Here is a 22,896-nt window from a genome sequence, read left to right as displayed (position 1 = left end):
ATAGCAACAGTTATGCATTAAAAGCATAAGATTACATGTTTACTGATAGTGGCACCTGGTGGCCAAGGTTGGTAAAACAACCTTGTATTTTTTTTTTTGAAGAGAGAAAAACTAAATTTGAAGAGAGAAAAAAAAATTTGAAGAGAGAATTTTTTTTTTTTTAAATTAAGACTTAAATAAGGAACTGAGACTATTTATATTTCGCCGTTATTTTTTTTCCACCTTGCGGTACAGAGCTTCCGTAGGCTAATATACATGGGTTTCTCATGTCTTCATGTGATTTTGTGTAAAGACGTTTTCTCTAGACCATAGATGGCACTCAATCTAATCTCAACACCTTCTTTTAATGGCTGTGATCCTCTTAATCTTGATATTTCATCTGAATATCAACATTTGTGAGATGAATTCCATCCGAAAAGTTTTGAAGTTAATTGAAGTCAATTGATCTAATTGTGTGTCTATTATGTCTATTCATCCTGTACATGCTAAACGTAGCCTATACATGTTGCAATTTAAAATTAAATGCATATTTTTCTTACCCATCTTCTCCTATGCTTCAAAATGTAAAAAAAATAAACCATCTCATATTTGGGCTTCTTCAAAGTAGCCGCAATTACAGCTTTGCACACTTTGGCCATTTAAAAAAAAAAAAAAATGTATGTTTTATTACAGAGTTAGTTGAGAAATGTATGCTGGGCACTTATTGGTTGTGTTTGCTTCGCTATCCGGTCCAACTTATCAATTTAAAATATTAGTTGTGTAAAGACATTTATGTAGACACGATTTAAGAAGTTATTGTCTATCGGCCTTCAAAACCAATTGCAAGTATTTAGGCATAACCCTTTAGATCAATTGCCAAATCTGTCCAAACTTTTGTCTGGTAGTAGCCTAGCCCATATTAGCCCACGTCAACCTCCCCAACACAATCCAATCACCTCAAATATTCATCACATGAGTGATTAGACTGCTGTATATTAGGCCATATATTCACTGGTCTGAGTATAGATTGAAGAGTGTGCGCGCGTGCAGGTCCTTTTGATCGCGCGCTCAATGGCGCACACAAATACCGGAGTGCGCTTTCCCAGACACCACTACTGCAGGAGATGTGCTTGAATGATGTACTCTAAACCGATGCATGTACCTACACTTTAAAGACTTTTTATGGCTCTTAACAGGAACTTTAAACCGTTTAGTAGCGCACAAGTGACATTGGCAAACCCATGACCATTTGGAAGTTTCAGATAATAAAACTAGTAAGCATTTGAAACAAAATCGAAATGAATGTCTCACACGTATTACTGAACCGGACCATCTCTACGGCCAAGCATCCATTGGAAAGCGTGAGAGGATGCTGCAACTTCTCGGTGATCACGAGCGACGGCTTCGGTGCGCCGCTGCTGGAGGACCGCGACCAGTTCATCATGCGTTTGGTACAAATAGCGGTTCTCTGTGTGCTCTCACTGACTGTCATTTTCGGAATCTTTTTCCTCGGCTGCAATCTGCTGATAAAGTCCGAGAGTTTGATAAACCTGCTGGTAGAGGACCGCAGACCTTCAAAAGATGCGGAAATTATCATGATTGCTGCGTGAGTGGAACAGACACCGAGTGTTCCATAAATCTCACTAAAGTGACTTGAAAAGCAGAAGCAGACGGAGCCTGTTGGTTTGATGTCCTTGCTAACTGATGGCATTTTTATACTTTTGACCTATGCTGTTGTCCTGTTGCAGACAATGGGTGGTTTCTAGACCGCTTCAAGTCTGTTAAATGTCTTGTGTCTTCCCTTTCCACAGTTTTCAGAATTGTGGGAAAGACTTTCTTCAAAAAGGCCACTGAAATCTGAAGAAAGATAAGATAAATGTATTTATCCATCTTGAAACAATAGATGGACATGAGCAATTTGAAATTGTGAAGAATGTCAATAATTTAATTTATTTGTATTTTATTGTATATTTTGGTTAAATTTGTATCTGAAGTGGCTGAACTGAAATGGGTTCCTTTGTTGTATAATTTGCATCTTGTGATTCCATTTGATTATTTTATGGTTTTTAGAAAGGTCATTGTGTAAACTTGCATGCAAATGGATTAAAAAGAAATTAAAAGTTTATTTCATCCTGAGTTTTCTTTCTTTTTTAAAAAATTTCCAAATAGAACATTCATTCTACCTTAGGCTAAGAATGAATATAAAACAATCCAGCCTGCAATTAGAGCTGGAATTCTTCTGTCTATCAATACATATAAGAGTATGAACATAATGTACCCATTTACACAAAAGAGAATAAACAATTACACAATGGTATGATTATTTAATCAATCTCCGTACTATGTCGCAAAGGTCTAAACAGAAAGTCTCTTCAGCAGAGCAATACTGTAGTAGAATGTAAATTGATTTTTAAATTTTTTTTTTATTTACAAATGAAATATGAAAGTGAAAAGACAAAACAGTGAGTTGGGTAATACAGGTTAGAATCACATTTCATATTTTCCTTTTTCTAATATCTTGCATATATGCATTACACCTTAGGTGCAGATCACTCACATAAACCAGCTTTAGTGGCAATTAAAAACATCTCATAAGGTTTCATCAACATGATGAAAATATATATAATATGGCTTCCTAGGTAAAAGGAAAACCTAACCAAGATTTTAAAACATTTTGGCCAGTTGTGCTTTTTCAATTGTACTTCATAACCAGCGGTGAGCTCAAAAACTTCTCAGCATTGTGAAATACGGCATAATTCAATCTGGCTGTTTTTTGTTTCGTTTTTTTTCTCTCCAAATTATGCATACAGGTACATTTCTTGTTATATCGTATATTAAGACTGATTCTATCTTTATAAATAAATCCTTTAAACCCTTTATAAACTGTAAGGTTTATATTAACACTTTAACTGCAACAATTGCATGTATTTTTGTTTTCAATCAAAAAGCGGCTTAAGTGCGTGGTCCAAAACTTGAAATTGTGCGGACTCATTAACCTTCATTACAGGTGTCTTTTAATTGTATTTATTTTGGGGGACTGGGTAACTCAACGAGTATTTATGCTGTCTACTACCCCTGGTGTCACATGTTTGAATCCAGGGCGTGCTGAGTGACTCCAGCCAGGTCTCCTAAGCAACCAAATTAGCTTGGTTGCTAGGGAGGGTAGAGTCACATGGCGTAACCTCCTCATGGTCGCTATAATGCGGTTCGCTTTCGTGGTGAGATGTACGTGGACGCCCCGCGGATAATAGCATGAACCCTCAACACACGCTACGTCTCCGTGGTAACATGCTCAACAAGCCACGTGATAAGATGTGCGGATTGATGGTCTCAGACACGGAGGCAACTGAGATTGAGTCAATACACCACCAGGACTTAGAGCGGGAATTTGGAATTGGGCATTCCAAATTGGGGAGAAAAAATAAATAAATAAAAAGGAAACATATCTATTTATTTTTTTAAATAGTTTATTTAAAGACAGTATTTAAAAAGACATTATATTAACAAAGAATAACTCTGAAATAGCAGGCTTATTAATGTTTGCATAAACATAAACAGTATTTCATATCGGTGTAGTTAATCTGTAACCTGAGAATAACATAACCGTCTTGTTGCATAATTCCACAAAATCTGTTGGATATTACCTTGTTTTCTGTACTCGTACACATACTGCTCCATAAAGCATGGCATCGAATTACATGGATGACTATTCAGTGTAATACATGTGACGCGTGAAAACGTGCCAAAGACTTTACTATAATCAGTGCTTTAAAACAGATGGTGCTGAAATATATGCAATGGAGGGCAAGAAACCCTTATCCAAATTAGAGATTAAGGCTGAATGCTATATCACTAACCCCAATCCAGAGCATTCAGCTCATAAGACCCCACCCAGACACATGTAACTGAGTGTTGTTTCTATGCATCTCTGTGCTTTTGGCTCACTTTTCAGTTTGCAAGTCATGCACTTATAATGCCCTGTGTGTCACGGGCCTGTCTGGTTCAATTTCGGTCTGTCGGGATCCGGACACTCGTGCTTTATGTTTGTCTGTTATTGACGTTGGTGCATCACGCATATGTCATCTTGGCAGCATCCACTCTCGTCAATAGTTTTTCTGTCTCTCGCAAACACTGGTGCGCGTTGCGCTGTGCGCCCGGGACACGAGCTGTCTTCATGTTGTGCTGATTCAGTCACTTTGTTCTGAGGCTTCGGGTGTGTATGTGGCCGAACTCTCGCACAGGTGTCCTGTCTTGTTTTTGTCGCCTTTTGCATGCATCACGAGGCATTTGCCTCGAGATGTACACTCAGGCTTCATTTAGTATGAGAATGCGTGGCATCGTTTTGTTTGGCAGTGCTACATATTCTCTCGCCTTGTTTGTCAGTTGGCATGGGCGTATATTGCCTTATTGCCTTAGCAATGTGCGCCCATGCCATTCGGGTGTTTCGTTGTCTTGTGAGAGCACGTGGCTTTGTTCTGTTTCTGTATCGCCACGTGCCTCTCTGTCTTACGTCATACCCCACCTTCTTGTTTGCCCATAATTTGTTTATTAGTCACATCTGCCCTGTCTTGTTAACCTGTTGATTTCTCTCAATGTTTTAGTATCCTCGTGTTTGCTGTCCAGTGTCAGTTTGTCTTGTGTTTGTTCTAGTCGGTCGCGTGTGTTGATTTATCAAGTTTGTCAGTCGGTTTATTCCCCCATCCCTAACCGGTCCGGTCAGTCCTGTCTCCAGTTTCCCCTGTTCCAGCCTGGATTATTTCCTTTGTGTTTTTCGTTTATGTTTATTGTTTTTTTTTCCCCTTGTGGGAGTTTGAGTTTGTTTTTTGGGATTAAATAAATTCCTTCATTTTTACTCTGTGCTTTGGTCCTGAGCCTCTCTATTATCTCAGCAAGATTGTGACACTGTGATACCATTTAGATCCTGGTTTCAAATATAAACAACGTGATCAAAATGTATTCCAATGTTTATTAAAGAAACAGGCTATTGGATGGATTAACACACAGTGGAGTCCAAATGTTAAAGACCACACTGACAATTTGGGATTTTTATTTTAATTTAAACCTGAAAATATTTTTGTACAAACATGATTTGTCATTTTTTTTAAAAGAAAAGTTATGACAAATGTAGAAGAAATATTCAAAAATTTGCACTATAGGTCACTAATCAAATATAAACAAATTTGTGACTGACCATGTTAACTCCCTAGTACAAAAACGTTTATTTCCTTGCGTCCGTTAAATCACAAGACGTTCTTCAGGACTTCCTCAGATCACGCTGGGATAACATGGATCATCAACTTGTGGAGTCCATGCCAGCTAAAGTGTATGCTGTTATATATATCAAGAAATTCTGAAATACAAAAATATCTAAAATAATGTTTAAAGTGTATTAAATTAGAAAAATGTGAAAGAGAAATACTTTTCACTAGTGCTCTCCGACTTTTGAACATCTTGATATACATGTTTTTGTTGCTTATTATTTCACAGTAGCACAATGAAAAATAAAAAAACATTTCAGTTTGTGAATTTGAAGATGCATATCTTATTTTTCTGCAAGAAAAAAACATGACGATGGGGCTAAAAAGAGACTTGTTCTCATGCATTTTCTCCAGATATGCACTGAATGATTGATGCTGTGATTGCTTTAGATTTCTTCAGACCTTCTTTAAAGATAGAGGGGGGGGGAAGAGAGTGGTAGCATAGATGAAAAGAACGGAAGAAAAGGTCACTCCCGGTGGAAGTGGCTGTCAGACAGCGGTATGGTCCTGAGACGTGACGTGGCATTACGAACTGACAGAGCTAGAGAAAGGCTATAGAACAGGGGAAATGTCAGAGTAAAAAAAGAAAAAAGAAACAAAAACGTAGGTCTTTAAAATAAATGTTAGCATGATAGAAAAAAAAAGGAAAAAGTAACTAGGTAAGATGTTACCATCTTCAACTGTTATGCAACCTGCAGAGATATAATGGGAAATTCAGCACAGCCAAGAACCCAAGTCCAAAATTCAAAGAAGTGGAAATTATTGTATTTAGGACCCTTAAAATGATCCTAAACAACATTAACCCTCCTGCAAAAAAAAGAAGCTTAACTCTAAGTTGGCTTACTGGTCTAAATTGCTCTCCCAGCATGGTAAGGCTGGTCCATTTGCTGGTTTTAGAAGGGTTTTGGATGCTAGTCAGCTGGGAGACCAGTAGGCCCTAAACTACTGAGGTGAATCCAAAGCCTTTCACCATCTATGAAATCTCTTCTTTTAAAACTGTATCTGACAGCTTCAACTCCCACAAGTAATAAGTATTTTTATTCATTGTTGACAGATGTTATACAAAATCAATGGTCTGTTAAGAAGCCATAGGGGACATGGCCCAAAAAAAGCTTCTCTGGAGACTAACTGGGATTCCAGGAATAAAAAAACTCCCTTTTATCACACCATCTCACTTTCTCAGTTACTCCCTGCCCGACACTCAACACAACATACTGAAATGATCATTTAGTTGAACATTCTAGAACAGTGGTTCTAAATTGGTGGGCGTTTCCTAAAAAATTGTCGCAGATCTTCTGGTAAAAACTAAATGCAAATAATAAAATACATCAAACCAACATACTTTTTAAGTGAGGTGAAAATGCTTCCCATATCTTTTGTTGTTGACATCAAAGGCAATGTATCCAATATAAATCACTTGGTAAAATTAATACTAATACAATATTTAGATCCATGTCGTAGGCTGATAAAACACACTTCTACTCTGCCATGCCATGTTAATAATTGTACACATTTTCGGGTCTATGCAGTTCATGGCAATACACAAATCAATTCCATTTTACTATGCACAAAATAATCAAAGCACATGTAAAGAGAACATGACCAAAATAGCCAAAATTGTAAGAATAGGTCTTGTGGAATATGGAAACGGTTGCTTTTGGTGTAAACTTTCAGCTTCTTTGATAACAATTGCAAAAATATATATTTTTTAAAAGTTATAGTTCTCTCTAGTATAGGAAATTCATGAAATGTAGTGTGTGCTCTGAGAATGTTGTGTTGTCCATGTTGTGCTTACACGATACAGTCCATTTGGTCATTACGGGCCACAACCAAAATCTTATTGGCTCATGTCTTATAAACAGTTAATCAAATTTCTCTTGATAACTTTTTCTTAAAAGCAGATGATACATACAGACAAACAGCCTAGGACAGGTTCAAAAAGGTTTTTCAGTACAATCAAAGTGGTAAGAAATTTGCGGAATAGGAAATCAATTTGATCAATGTTTTGGGGGCACAGAAAGATTCAGAGTAAAAAGAAATGTTATACTAGTCCTACATTTTTGGAGTTCTTAGCAAAAACGTATTAGCTTATTGCAATGACACCATATGACTGATTCTCACAAAATGTGGTACACAGGCTCATCTAGACACCATTTATGTATATGTGAAATTTCATTAAGATCAACCATTCATTAATTAAGTTAACTGCTGAAATTTCTTTGCTGGTGGCCTTTTTTGTTGATTTGTCCAATTGCTATTTTAAGGATATGTTAGCACAAGAACCAAAGACAATGCATTCCAACTTGATAAAACAGTTTGAGAGTTATGACAGATATACAAACATTTGATATGCATTCTCAAAATGTTTTGAAATGTACAAAATTTAGTTTAGTTTGGACTTTGTGTTTAGATATAGGCCGATAAGTGAATGTGGGCCACTTCCAAATAGTTTATTGGCTTGTAATTCCAAAGTGCTTTTAACCTTTGGTGCTTAGACCTCTACTAATAGCAATTGTGCAACAAAAAAGAAGAAAAACAAAAGCGACTAATCATGCCACAATATCTCAGTTTAGGAAAATACGCATCCAAGTATATGCACTGTGGCAATATGGCAAAAGCATAAGATCACCCCTTTCTAATTAACATGTTTGTCTATTTCAGCTACACCCATTAATGACAGCTGCATAAAATCAAGCATCCAACCATGCAATCTCCTTAGACAAATATTTAAAGTAGAATGGGTCCTCTTCTGTTCCAGCATGACTATGTCACAGTGCATAAAGCGAGATCCATAAAGAAATGATTTACTAAGACTGGTGAACATTTGAATATGAATGAACACATTTGGAATGACAACCTCAGGCTCAGGTGGTAGAGCAGGTCGGCTGCCAACCGCAGGGTTGGTGGTTCGAATCCCGGCCCACACAACTCCACATGCCGAAGTATCCTTGGGCAAGACACTGAAACCCAAGTTGCTCCCAATGGCAGCTTGTGCCTTGGGTATCAAAAGAAAATATCTAGCTGTCTGGTTAATTTTCATTGAGCAGCATGACAAAAGTGATGCATGGCAAGTGGTATTAGTGTATAAGTATTGCATATGTTTCATTAATAAGGACTAAAAGATTGAACCAACTGATGTCTGAAAGAGACATCCATCATCACAGAAAGCATTATAGTAAAACAATACAGATTTAAAGATCTTTAAATAGACTTTAATCAAATTGCGCTTCAGTACAGTATTTGTCATACACCAAGAGATGCATCAATAACTGACATCAGGCACCCCACTGTCCAGCCAGTGGACGTGGCCAGACTTTCTCATCTTTTTAAGTGAATCCTTGTAATTCAGTTATTTGTGACTTGCAGTCAGTTGAGATATCACATTTGCTATTGTTCTATCTCTCTCTCTCTCTCCAAATGTCTGTCTCTGTTTCACATGCACAAATGCAAATTTGCACATGCTCTGATGCCCTCCTTTTTGCCCATGGGCCAAAGACATTAGCTCTGCATTTGAGAGTAACAGCTACAATACCTTTCCATCACAGTCAGGACGGAGCATCCCATCATTCCAGTGGTGTGTGAGGAACAGGAAGTGACAGACTGTTTTTCCCCCATCCCTTCCTTTTTGTTCAGTACAATGTTCTTAATATGATTGACAGCAAAAGGCATTTTAAGCCCAGCCACAGCACTGTAAAGCTCTAGTGTTAGTACAGCACACCAAATATTACATAACCAGATGTTGATAAGAATTGACAGTTTGAGTTACAGGCTGCATATTTTGAATTATGAAATGAATAAGTGAGACTACAACACAGTGCATTTTTCATTGCATTTGTAAAATCATTGCAACAAATAAAATCAATAAATCAGCCACAATGCAGCAAACACACACACACACACACACACACACACACACACACAGAAATGAAGGGGTGAGACTCTCACACATCCATGGCTGAGAGGATTCACATTTTCCACTGTGGGATCACTGCAGCCATCTACTGGTTATAATTGTCATTTCATGTCATTATTATGTTAGTTTTTCCAGCATATGACAGCAATCTTCCCCCAATGCATAACTCATTTTCATACATACCTCATGACTGAACTTGAGAAATCAACATTTTCACTGAAGTGAAGGTAACATAAAATGTTCTTATTTTTCTTAATTAGTCATTTAAAGGTAAAAAAAAACAACACCTAAATAAAAGTCTAAATGAAATAAGATAATAAAGCATAACAATTATTATATTATATAAATATTATATACAGAATTATGAATGTTTAACTGCCTGGCCAATTTCTCTGTGGCTCGAGAAAACAGTGATGTAATCAAATTCATGTTTGATGTCCACCCACTCCTTTTCTCTCTCTCTCTCTTTCTCTGCATGACTGTGCTTCCAATGGGTTTCTGTCATAAATGTCTCACTGAACATTTTCAAGTATGCCATCTCAAACCACAGTGTGCCGATTCCTGCCGAGTATCCCTTTTATACCGTGCTTACTTATACAGTGACCCAGACAGCTCTGGGATCTCAACTTAACTATCAGTGCTACAATTATTGTACTGCATTAGCATGCAAATAATGCACCTTTATAAAGCCTCCTTTTCCACTGATTGTACTGTCTGTGTTCAAGGAGCCCAAGCAAATTGTGAGTGCCCTATTTTATCTCTGAAGCCTGATATTTATTTTCAACTGTGACATTAATTTCATTCTCAATTCAATTACATTCTCCATCCCAAATTCTCATAACAGTAATCCTTTTTGTTAAGCTTTTTTTTTTAATACCTTTTTTTATGTGTAATTCCCATTATTCTCACTAGAATACATGCTCATTACTTTAATGTAGTGTTTTTTCTGTTAAATGTAAAAATACTGTAAAATGTTTTTTTTTTTTCTGTCAATCATTTACATTTCTTGTCGAATTACATGATGTGCATGTATGGTTGGAACATTATTGCAGAATTTACGTATAAATCGGAGGCATTATTAATGGTGTTAATTTTTCAGCTTTATATTTTTCATATTATTAACATGTTAGATCAACAGTCCATCCTATTTGTGATTTATTATTATTTAAAACCAGAAGCCATTGCTCATAACATCACATCCTGGTTCGCTGTGGTGTCCAAAATAATTAGCATTCTCAAAGCCTAGCGGGACCGTCCTTTATCTCAGCATACATTCAATTACAGTTGAAGTCATAAGTTTACATACACAATTCCTGATATTTAATCATAGAAAACATTCCCTTTCTTAGGTCAGCTAGGATCACTATATTTTAAGAACGTGAAATGTCAGAATAATAGAAGATAATTATTTCTTTCTTTCATCTTGTTCCCAGTGGGTTCACCTCTCGGAGACAGAACTGTCTCCTTCCTGAGCGGTATGATGGCTGCGTGGTCCCATGGTGTTTATACTTGTGTACCATTGTTTGTACAGATGGATGTGGTACCTTCAGGCATTTGGAAATTGCTCCTAAGGAAAACAGACTTGTGGAGGTCCACAATTTTTACTCACAATGAGTAAATTATAGAGTATGTTGTGCATGAAAATCCCAGGAGATCAGCAGTTACAGATATACTCAAACCAGCCTGTCTGGCACCAACAAGCATGCCACGGTCCAAAACATTGAGATCAAATATTGTCCCTATTCTGATGGATGATGTGAACATTAACTGAAGCTGCTGACCTGTAATTGCATGATTTTATGCACTGCAGCCACACGATTGGCTGATTAGATAATTGCATGGATGATTGTTGGTGCAAGATGGGCTGGTTTGAGTATTTGTGTAACTGCTGATCTCCTGGGATATTCACACACACACACACACACACACACACACACACAACTGTCTCTAGAATTTACTCAGAATGGTGCCAAAAACAAAAAACATCCAGTAAGCAGCAGTTCTGTGGACAGAAATGCCTTGTTGATGAGAGCGATTAACAGAGAACGGCCAGACTGGTTCGAACTGACAAAGTGTATGGAAACTCAAATAACCACTCTGTACAATAATGTGAGAAAAATATCCCAGAATGCTATTCTGAGATGCTGGTTGGTGCTGTTTTTGTAGCACGAAGGGGACCTACACAATATTAGGCAGGTGGTTTTAATGTTGTGGCTGATAGGTGTGTAGTCATATTGGACATCCCAGACAGGGAAATGCATAGATATTTTGAGGGGCAGGGGCTCTAAACCTTTTTGAGGGACAGTCACTTAAAAATGTGGGGTGTTGAGGGGTGGAATAGAATCCCCATCAGACTAAGTGGTGCGTGTGCACAGACTATATTTCTTTTTTTGCTGTAATAATTTAGTAGGTAGGCCTGTTTATACTTAAGTCAAAATTCGATTACATTTTGTATTCATAATTATTTAAATATCTGATGTTTAAACCAAGCAGGCTTGCAGTATTGAAAACGCAATGTTGTGTAACACGTTTAGGACAAATAATGATGGGGAGTCAAGGCGTAGTACAGTATTGCCTACTTTTCTAAGTGTACTCTCCAAATATTCCACTATTACACTGAAAAAATAACAATTATCTAATATTGTGCATACTGTATGTAGATGAGGCAGAAATCCGAACAAAACTATTTTAAAGTGTGCATTTGTTTCCTCTGTCATGCACCTAGCATCTGTTGCGAGAGTGCGCTTGTAATCTTAGACAGCCTCTGTAACACATTGGGTATTATTATTATTATAGTCATTACAATTGATTATTCAATTCCGTAATCGAAGCATCAATGTTCCAGCATAACGTTGACACATTAACACCCCTAAATACTATTATAAAGCATAAAAATGGGTTTTGTTTGGGTGTGCAAGCTTAATTTTGGGTGCCATTTGAAGGCCACCTTATGTGAAAGGACAGGGGCTAGAGCACCTAGAGAATTGCTATCTGGGGAAAAATATATTTGCACCTCATGAATAGTCTATAACATTCAAGTGAAAGGGCAAATAACTACATTCATACAATATTAATACTATTTTCTGCTGAAAATGATTTGTTCCCATCTATCCAGTTATATGATATTTAAGTTCCTATCAAAATCCAGAAGAATGATTTTTCTTACAGAATAGCTAAAGGGTTCGAGTGACCCATTTTCTCTCTGCTCAACACTACTGTCTTATTCTGCTGTCATTGATGCAAGGCACATGCTAATAATTAATTGTGGCATGCTTGTGTCGAAGCACAAAACGCTGAGCAAACGGGAGTGTGAGAGATTACCAGTATGATGTTGTGTAATTGCAGCATCTGTTGTACAGGAGAAAACCAGTAGCAGGTCAGGGGCCTTTACTGGCAGTTACGTTGCACCATGTCTTGTGTGTAATCTAGGATTTACCTCTCAGATCAGATCTAGTTTAGTAATGGCTTAAGATTAAAGAATTGGGAAAGGGGGCAATATTCTATATTACATTAATGAGCTGGGAGAAAACCTGCTGTCTGATCCAGCATTTAGATATTTACATATGGCATGACTCCTGTAGAAATTCATAAAACAATGTATTATAAAAGATTATACAAATCGGGTGAAAAATAAACTTAATCTAATCTACAGTCTCAAGATTTTAGGTTGCATTTTATATAAACGGACAAGGAATTTTGTGTATGTACAGTAGGTCTGTGTGCTGTACCTGGCCATTTTTTTTTATTTATTTTTTTAAACCAGCTTTAAACACTTTCTTCACTCCTATTGGTAGTTGCTGCAAGAAATCATTCTGCATTTACATTAGGTGAAACTTCTCAACTTTGTGTCACTTGCCAAAGCTGTTGCTCGTGTCACCAGAAAATTCAGCAGCGCTCATTGAAAATGAACGAGAACATGTCGCTTTTAGCTGCAGCAGCAATCACTGGCAGTGTGAACTCAAACTGCTTACAATTCTTTAAGAATTAGATAAAACATTTTTTTAAATGTATGCATGGATATGTTAGGCATGCGAATGCATCAAAATGATGTAACATAGCTAGAGATACACTTCAGTATGCATACTTGCAAGCGAGAGTATTCAAAGTACATGAGTATTTATGAATTGATATACTGGATGCATTATATAAATTTAACTATATACACACACTTTAATTTGGTTTGAACATAAGGCATAATAGCCCATTTTTATTTTTTTGATTGCCATTTCATGAAAACAATCTCAATGCAAAATATAGGGAAATGTTTTTTTTAGTTAGATAGAAAAGCATATGAATTGGAGAGGGTACTTGTATAGATTTTGTTTTTTTATAAGTATTTAACCAATTTCCCAGAGACTGGAACTTAAGTCATGAGGTGTGACAAATTGTAATGGTATTAATATTCCATGCTGTCTCTCAATTAAAAAAAACAGCAAAAAAAAATTACATTTCAATCTGAATACAAATTATGCAATATAGTTTGATAGATTTCAAGTCAGAAGTATATGTGCATTTATGAAATGGCATTGTATCTACAGTATTTATTTTGTCATGTAACCAACTAGTTAAATTGCCTACTATTTGGCCTACTTTGTTTTGAGCTTGTAGCCTATTTCTGTATCATAAAAACAATTAAAACACAAAAAGTGAAAAATGGACTACACTGCTTGAAATAGCAGTGTCAATGTCAACAATACAAGGAAACAGAATTCCCACCTAATTCTAATACATTCCACTGGATTCCTAAATTACATTGTACCTAATTTACGCTCACATGCCAATGTGCAAAGTTTAACATGAAACCGAGATTGTAAACTGCTCCTTGGAGCAACAAGGCACTCAAGGAAAAGCTACACACAGCTGTGTTGAACAGTCACACAGTTTCAGAGATGCCAGAGGGGGCAGGCAATCATCCCTGCAGACAAAAACACCAGCGCACACACACAGAGCCCCTGTCATTTGTGTTGTCAGTGCAGCTTGTAGGGGAGCGCTGGTGTGGCCAGCTGTCTGTTTGGGTTAAATGAGGAATGGGAGATGAGGCAGAGAGGGGCAGACCTGTGGCCCTGCCATTCCAACTCATGCTGGATTCATATTGACATGGGGTTACACTAGCCCATCCACAGTCATGGGGAAAAAAATAAATTCACAAACTAATTAAATGCTTCAGTCACACTGTGCAAGGACATCATAAATCTTATGTTAAAAAACAATATATTTCCACAGCCACTCATTTAACCCTTAAAGGGATAGTTCACAAAAATGAAAATTCTCATCAATACAGTCAACCCCATCCCAGATGCGAATGACTTTCTTCAGCAGAACACAAAGAGAAGAATATTATAGCTCTGTAGGTCCATATAATGCAAGTGGATGGTGCTCTGCACTTTAAACAAAAAATGCACAAAATCATTGAAAAAGTAATTATTCGACTAATGTTTAAAAGAATGTCTTCTGAAGCAATACAGTCACTTTGTGTGAGAAACATAAATATTTAAGACCTTTTCACTATAATGGTTTACTCCCAGTTACTCTCCAATGCACAAGACGGGAATCAGATCAGATCTCGCACAACACAAGTGCCTTGGCATGTTCAAATGAAAGCCAAACCAATTAAGCTTGTGAACTGCACTTCCGGTTGTATCGCGTCAGTTCTCGCGTTAATATGCCAACAGGGTCACCTCACGTGAGAGGCAGCTTGAACTGGGTCCTTTCATAGATGTGCGTTGGAGAGTGAACAGAAGTAAATAATTATATTGAAAAGGACGTAAATATAGATTAGTTCCTCATCCAAAGTGATTGCACCACTTCAGAAGACATTAAATACTGGATATGAGTGGATTACTTTCACTCTGATTGTCTGTACTTCTTTAAAAGCTACTTTTGTAGCTTTTAAGTGCTGGCCACCATTCACTGACTTTAATTAAATGGCCCTACAGAGCTGAGATATTCTTCTAAAAATATTTGTGTTCTGCTGAAGCAAGCAAATCACACATCTGAGATGCATGAGGGTAAATTAAGTTTTTTTTGGGTGGTTAACTAACCATTACATACCTCAGGTCTTTAGCGACCCAGCACATACAGTACTGTGCAAAGGTTTTAGGCTCACAAGACGTTTCACAAAAGCATTTGTCTTAAGGTAGTTATTTATATCTTCAGCTTTAGTGCGTCAATAGGAAATATAAATGTTAGACTCTCAAACATTACTTTTGCAAATAAAGATTAGAATAGAAGAACAGGGTGCCCTGCAACAGTTGTAAAAGGTCCCCACAGTGCCCCCCACTGATCATTGTGTCAGTCTGAGATTTCATAAAGGGACAGAAGCAATTGAAACCACCTAAATAGACAGAAGAACTGTGACGAATTCTCCAAGAAGCTTGGAACATCCTATCAGCCAACAACCAAGAAAAAATGAGTCCAGGTGTATCTAGGAGAATTGGTGCTGTTTTAAAGGAAAAGGTGGTCACACCGAATATAGATTTAGTTTTGTTTACTGGACTTTGTATGACATTTAGTGATAAAACATTTGTCATGTTTTTTGAAGACATTTTTCACTATGCAACATTTTTTACAGGTGCATAAAAAAAATCATGCAACAAATATAGAAAAGGATTAATTAACTGAACTTTTATGACACAACTGGCTGTCAAATACACTGAGCTTCACAACATAAAGCACTTACGTATTTCCACAGGCAATTAAGAGTCTAAATAGACACCCAATTTACATAATTTAATAACAATCATGCCACAGTCGTAATCACGGAGATAAACATTTTCTACATCCTAATGGTTGTGAACATTTAACTGAAGCACCTGACCCATATCTGCATGACTTTATGCACTGCTACCACACAATTGGCTGATTAGATAAGTCACATGACTTGGCAGGTGTACCTAATCAAGTGGTCACAGTGTATATATTCTGTGACCGTAAAATTCTATAGATTAGTCAATATTTATGGTTGCGCCATTATTATTTTTTTAATAATAATACATTTAAACTTCAGAAGAGAAAGGTTGAGGAATATTAAGAGTGGGCATCACCCCCAAAAAGGGATGGGGTTAAGGGGGTGGAAGGAAGTACCAAACATTAATGGGTTAAAATAAAAAGAAAAAAGTAGAGGGTGAATCCCTCAAGAACATGTCACATTTCTTCCCAACCAAAAGAAAATGCCTTTGTAAATGGGGTGGGGGGTTACATGAAAAATAGGTACAAATGATAGCACATGTGCACACACACACACACACACACACACACACACACACACACACACACACACACACACACACACACACCCACCCCCTCAGGACATTTCTAAGGAAAAGGCTTCATTTTAAAGAAACACTTTGTGAATGTAACTGGAAAAATACTGCATGTTAGACAAACACCACAGACAAAGGGCCAAATGAAGGAACCTTTTATTGAATCAGTACAGGAGAGGATTAAGGTCATCGTTTTCACAAAATGCAATAGATTAAGCATGCGGCCCAAAAAGCATAATACTGATGGTAGAAGTAACTAATCCTGGAGTTCAATAAATGGCACCTTTGCATATGCAACATATTCGTTTAAAGACACATTAAAATAAGCTTTTGAAAACAGACAAGGGCAATACACTACAAAAATCTGAAGGCACTGCAAAATTAAAAACAACTTTAAAATCAGGTACATTTGAAACAAGATGGGCTAGAAGTCACACAGGGTTCAAAATATAAAAAAAACGCAAGAGCTTGTCTTGTGGCGTTTGTCCTGTGATGACACATCCTTTACAAAAAGAGGGGAAAATAATTGGAGAAACTGACAATTCGGTTTAAAGACACACAACATAGAAATGCCAGTAACATTTTCAAGAGGACATCAAGTTAGCTAGGAGTGCTGCTGCCATCTCCAGGTAGGCTTGATATCTGGCAAGAGAGAAAAGTGTTCAAAAAGCTAATCGTACCTTGTTAGAGTTTCCATGGAAGAGTTCGAGGTGCCCGCAATCCATCGGATAAACTGACAGTGGTAGATGGCTCTGGCCTAACAGAAAAATTAGCACAAGTTGTTGACAAGTGAAATCATGATTCAAACCTTTTTTGCTCTTGAATAAAAGCCCTATTCTGCTTCACTAAAGCCCTATTTATTCAAAGGTTGTAGGTCAAAATCAATGTCATGCATGGAGTTGCAGGCATAGTACACCATAGGGTTGCAACGGTATGATATTTTCACGGTACAATAACAGTCTCGGAAAATATCAAGGTTTCACGGTATAACACTTATGATTATCAGTTACAATGACACTTAAAAGCAGTGTAAACTGAAGGATGGAGATATATATATTCATTATTAAATAAAAGTTCAATTATAATAAAGCGTGTGTTCAATGGAAGGAAAAAAAAAATTCTCCCTTTTGAAAATAATTAAACTAACAGAATTATAATAAACCAAATATAAACATGATAAAAAAAAAAAAAACTTAATGTAATTATAACATGTTACATAACTAAAGCATGCAAGTTTACATGTTAGCATAGCATGTTAAATTAAAAGCTCACACAGCTGATGTTATTTTTAAAGTAATGATTATTAACAATGAACATATACTGTAGGTATAGACTGCTCCTGTCTGTACCTTTAACTCAGTGGTTCTCAACTGGTTTTGCTTCAGGACAGATTTTACATTGGAAATCAAGTGGCAACCCACCATAGTAAAAACGTAACCTGTATTTAATGTATACTGTGTCGCATTTCCTTTATGTTGCATAGTTTGTTCATGATTGTCAAGTACAAGGACATGCATCAAGTGACTTTTGTTGTTGACGTCAACAACAAAAGCAACAGGAAGTTCTCTCTTCCCCGGTTTATAAATTGAAGAGCATATTTACATACATGAGGCCATTATTATTCAGTTCGTTTCCTAATTTCAACCATAATTCAAACAGAACATACATATTACTCAAGAGGAAAGGCTCCTCATTAACACGGTTAAGTCTGTGTAGCTAGTCTTGAATAATAGTAAGAATAACAAATTATTATATTTATGAAAAATAAGTACTAGCCAAGCACAGTGCCATCTTGAAACTTTAACTGCAACTGCCACTTGATATAAAATGAGGTCTAATAGATTCTACATTTAGATTGTCATATGAAACTATGTTACTTTTACTTAAGTAAAATCCTGAAACAATTTTGTAAAGGTGATGTATAATGATTTGTGTTTCTTTTTTACCACATAGCACAGTGTTGCTCTTTTCCTCCTCAGTGCTGTTAGGCATGTCAAGGCTGCCTACAGTTTGAGAGGTTTGACTTTACTTCCTCCGTAATGCTACAAAAGTCACAAGAATTAAAATTGGTCTCATCAGTTGAGGTCTGCGCAATATCTAGGGAAGCCCGGTTGTTGCACACGCGCGCCAGAGAGAAGTGCAGAACATGATCGCGAGCTCGTTACACTCGTGCGAATGTGCAGATGACAAGCCTTTGCAGATTTAATGATAATCTCGCAATCAGCTTCGGCAGTCCTAAATAGGCTATAATTTGGGCGGCCGCCAAAATATCTTCAATGGGAGAACCATGACATTGCTCTTTCCCTGCTGTCCGCAACCCAGTCCGAATATACCTGTGACCCACCACTTGAGAAACACGATAACACACACACACACACACTCACTTGTTTTGGGCAAGCTGATTGTTGGATTGACCCCAAACAAACACAGCAGCATCATCAGACTCTGCAATCAAATGGCCAAAAAGAAAACATGCAAGAAGGGATTTATTTAATATAATCAATCATGCAGAATGAAAAAAAAAAAAAAGGTTACAAACCATAAATAAGATTAAAAAGTGACAAAGGCATGGAGGCAAACTGAATGACAGTAGAGGCCTACCATAAGACAATACATTCAGAAAAGCACAGCTAACATTCATTAGGTCACATACCTGTTTCCCAGTCCTCATTGGGTGAAGGGTTTGTCCAGGTATTTACAGGCACCTGGAACTTCTTTAACACCTCTATATTTCCTGAAAAAAAAAAACAAGCGTTAAACAATGAGAGGCCATGCATTATTGTGATTTTTTTTTACCCATGACTGCAACAGAAATATTAAGTCAATGTTCAATGAAGTTACATTGATTTTTTTCCACAAGTAATCATTCTAGTGACACACACACACACACAGTACATCTAGTGAAATACTGCAAAAGGAGTCACTTACCCAGATATGATAATTCTTTTAAAATGACTAACCCTTATGATCTCTAACACTCGTGTGTCTTTCTTCCACAGAGCATAAGCAATGATATTTTGTAGAAGTGCATTTCTCTATACAATAGACGTCAATGGTGTTCAAAACTTCAAGCTTCAAAAAGGACATGACGGCAACAAAGATAATCTATATGAATCAAGTGATTTAATCCATCCCTTCTGAAGCGATACATGCTTGAACACTTTGAACCCCATTGACTTGCATTGTATAATTCAGACTTGCATTTTGGCTTCACTGTATGCAGAAAAAGCACATTATAAAAACAAACAAACATGGAAAAGCTGATCATTAGCAACACTAACCATCTTCAGCAGTCAGTGACCTCTTGTCCTCACAGTTTGCTATGTGATGTGACAACTCGTGCTTTGGAAACAAGTGCCTGGCATTGAAAGGGCAGGTCTTCAGTTCATTGGCAAGTTTGGGGTGGTTCTAAAACAGATGGGGGTGAACAGATCATGTTCTCATAACACCAATTCTAAGGAAAGCTTGTGCCACACTGACCTTCATCCATAAACATGACTAAAACTGAAGGGTTATTGTTCATGTCGACTTGGACTTACACTGACACCTAGGGGCCTGGATGCAGCATAAATTAAATGCAATAGTTTTCGGTTACTGATGCCATTGTAGAAATTGGTGCATACATGCAATGAGACCATTTCTCTTCAGGAGTTTAGACCAATAAAGATGACTTTATATTCCTTCAGACTAGAGCTATACTCTTGACGTGCACAACCACTGCTGTGGTTTCTACCGTCATCTGCAAACGTTTAGCAGCAATTATGTCTCCTAGTGCTTATTCGGGACCGCAGTGGTCCAATTATGAATGCTGTCACATTGTGGACCCACTAATCAGTGCACTTAACTCCAGATGCATGCTCATTCTACATGTTCGGAGTACACCTGGTTAGAAAAAATACAAACATGTTGCATGCATTCAGGGCTCAAGCAATTTGATGGCAAAATTTGCATCATGCGTCCAGTATGCAGACACTTATTGTTCGCGTCTGATCGACGTATCCACAGTCTTCCTGAGCAGTGCCATGGTTTTAATTGCCTGCATTCTGTTCTCAAGAAACAATGTAAAAACTACCAAATTGTGTGATCCAGACTGAGACCACCACAATGTGTTATTTGAAGTAAAAATTTCAGGCTCAACTTGCACAATGTTTGGCCGTCATAACACAAAGACAATGAACGCAACTAACCTCGGACCATCGCTTCAAGTCATCAACCCATTCAGGCGAGGCACGGTCAAAACACGCGACTCTGAAGTCTCAGCACTATAGAGCCATGTTTATTTACAAAAGTAATACTTTAAACGTCACATTACCCGCTAGGAATATATGCCAATGTAGTGTTGTCAAAAATACTGGTATCCCGGTACCAAGTCGGTACTCAAACAAAAAATAATTTACGATACCAGAATTTCTGAAGGTACCGGGTCTTAAAAGGAATATTCTGAGTTCAATACAAGCTAAAAAATACAAACCTTTTCTGTGTAAAGTTATAGCCAACTGACAGTGTCAAAAACCCTAAAGCTACAATTTAAACAACTTTGCAACTCAAATAATACATAAGCTTTAACAGAGGAATTAATGCAAGTACTCTTTTAAAATTATAAGCTTTAAATATCTACCTTTCAACCCTCAAAAAACTGACCACATTTATTTCCATTGTGAAGGCACTTATGTAACTCAATTTTAGCTTTTTTTTTTTTTTTTTTAAGAAAACGAGGGACGAGTCAAAATCAATTTTTGGTGATCAACATAACTCCACAAATGCAGTCAATTGGGGTTAACTTGTATTGACGCCAGAATATTATTTTAAAGGAGAAATATTTGACTGGTCATGTGATTCTAACATGGCAGCCCACATGTGGGGACCCTCCCCATGTAAAATAAAACAGCTTTTAAAGAGTTACTGATATGCCCAGAGTCTTTGTCTTATGATGGCTTGTTATTTTATATAAGTTTTAATCCCTTTTTAAAGATTCATACTGTTATTTTTCATCATTTCAGAGTAATATGCGATCTAACAAATGAATCAAGTTTTAGCCTACCTTCCTGCACTTGAGAACATGAAAAGGGAAACGAGAGGCCCTGATCTGGTGATTTTTGTCATAGGGGCACTGCACAAGCTTGTTGGGGTCACAGTCATCATCCGAGTTTTCTGCATTTGCTGGGGGAACAGAAACAAGAGGCACATCAACACATTAAGCTTATCTGATTCATGCCCAAATTTGATATTACATTAGTGCTACCAGATTAAGTTTAAAACTCCCAAGAGTTGTTTTACTATTAGGGCATCTCGTTACCTGGTGCTTCCTTCCAGTTGTGCTCTGGATCTTCAGAGTTGACCCCAGAAGGGCCGACACTACTCCCGAATCTAAAGGTAGACATAGCTCCCTCCTGTAGCGGTAAAGATTGTTTGCGTGGTTGTGCGTGCTTTGCTGACTATGAGGTAAAAAATGTCACCCTAAATAAAATATCCCCAAATTAAAAACTATATAAATGCAATATTTTTAAACAGTAGGAAAGCGACTCGTGCTGTGCAAGACGTTCAGATCACTAAAAAGAAGGGTATACCAGAGCCAAAAGGCGTTCTAATTCGATTAAAAACACATGAGACTTAAAAACATCACAACACGATCCTGCCAGTTTTATCGAATTCTACGCCGTTCTGTTTCGCATAAACTCCAGAACAATACTTACAACTCTTTTGAAGTCACGAGGTGTGGCGCGTGCTCCCTCCACCTTGGACGCAATCAATTGAGCTCATCACGTGATGCACTTTAAGCAATGATGATTTGGTTTGCATAGCGCATCATCACCATAATTGTATGTCTGTAGTAAACACTATATTTTCATATTTAGGCAGTATATAAAAAAATAACTAAACACAAAATAACGCAAATAGACATTTCGCATTTATGCATTTGGCTTTACCAGCGTGACCTTAGCTTCAGGAAATCTGTTGACAAATATAAATGGAATGAAAAATGTATGAGTTTTCTATGAGTATGCAAAGATGTCCAAACTATGCATCTTTACTGAACACAAAGAATACCTGGTTGACCTACTACATTTCTAAAAATGAGCAGTATACAGCAAAGTAAATTATTCCAAAGTATTCCATAAATGCAATGCACTCAATCTGATTTTCCTTTTCCGTTGTGACGAATGAATCAGAATTGATTCCAGAAGTATATCTTAATATTTGAAGTGTTATTTGACTTAAATTCATTTTAGATACAAAAAAAAAAACTCGACGCTGCTGCCTCTTGCCGAATTAGTCATGGAGCGTGATGAATGTAGCATACTACTGTTGTTTGGAACATTTATCTTCACATAATGCTATGTTTCATGCAGTGTTTTTCAATAGTAAGCCGTATACAGTATATGCTGTACATTTTCCACACCTAGTAAACAGAAGTAGGCCTACTGTTTTACATAAATACTCGAATGTTACGGTATTCTGGCAAATGTGGTGCGCATTGGCTACA

At 37.1% G+C, this 22,896-nt stretch overlaps 2 protein-coding genes across 2 annotated transcripts; one reads left to right on the top strand and one right to left on the bottom strand.

Moving 5' to 3' along the window:
* The first annotated feature begins 1,038 nt into the window (after positions 1-1,038).
* Positions 1,039-2,050, top strand: LOC127629243 (protein reprimo A-like). The gene has a single exon (XM_052106388.1). The coding sequence runs from the start codon at positions 1,278-1,280 to the stop codon at positions 1,587-1,589; it is 312 nt and encodes a 103-aa protein (XP_051962348.1). The 5' UTR covers positions 1,039-1,277; the 3' UTR covers positions 1,590-2,050.
* Positions 2,051-16,758: 14,708 nt separating this feature from the next.
* On the bottom strand, positions 16,759-22,139 carry LOC127629244 (gametocyte-specific factor 1-like). The gene is made up of 8 exons (XM_052106389.1): positions 22,106-22,139; positions 21,709-21,802; positions 21,454-21,572; positions 19,694-19,820; positions 19,066-19,146; positions 18,797-18,857; positions 17,093-17,169; positions 16,759-16,914 (listed from the first exon to the last, which is right to left on the bottom strand). The coding sequence occupies exons 2-7, from the start codon at positions 21,791-21,793 to the stop codon at positions 17,097-17,099; spliced, it is 546 nt and encodes a 181-aa protein (XP_051962349.1). The 5' UTR covers positions 21,794-21,802; positions 22,106-22,139; the 3' UTR covers positions 16,759-16,914; positions 17,093-17,096.
* Between the last annotated feature and the right edge of the window lie 757 nt (positions 22,140-22,896).

This window comes from Xyrauchen texanus, chromosome 35 (genome assembly GCF_025860055.1).
Source record: "Xyrauchen texanus isolate HMW12.3.18 chromosome 35, RBS_HiC_50CHRs, whole genome shotgun sequence".
In the NCBI taxonomy this organism is placed as follows: Eukaryota; Metazoa; Chordata; class Actinopteri; order Cypriniformes; family Catostomidae; genus Xyrauchen; species Xyrauchen texanus.
Note: the sequence above shows the minus strand (reverse complement) of the source record. Positions and strands in the feature narration are given on the sequence as shown.

What these genes read in the sequence shown, in the direction of transcription:
- LOC127629243 (XM_052106388.1), top strand. Translation starts at nt 1,278, where the DNA reads ATGAATGTCTCACACGTATTACTGAACCGGACCATCTCTACGGCCAAG.
- LOC127629244 (XM_052106389.1), bottom strand. Translation starts at nt 21,793, where the DNA reads ATGTCTACCTTTAGATTCGGGAGTAGTGTCGGCCCTTCTGGGGTCAAC. An exon ending in CAATGAGGACTGGGAAACAG is followed by an intron (nt 18,858 to 19,065) that starts GTATGTGACCTA and finishes ATTTGATTGCAG; the next exon opens with AGTCTGATGATGCTGCTGTG. An exon ending in AATCAGCTTGCCCAAAACAA is followed by an intron (nt 17,170 to 18,796) that starts GTGAGTGTGTGT and finishes TTTTTCTGTTAG; the next exon opens with GCCAGAGCCATCTACCACTG.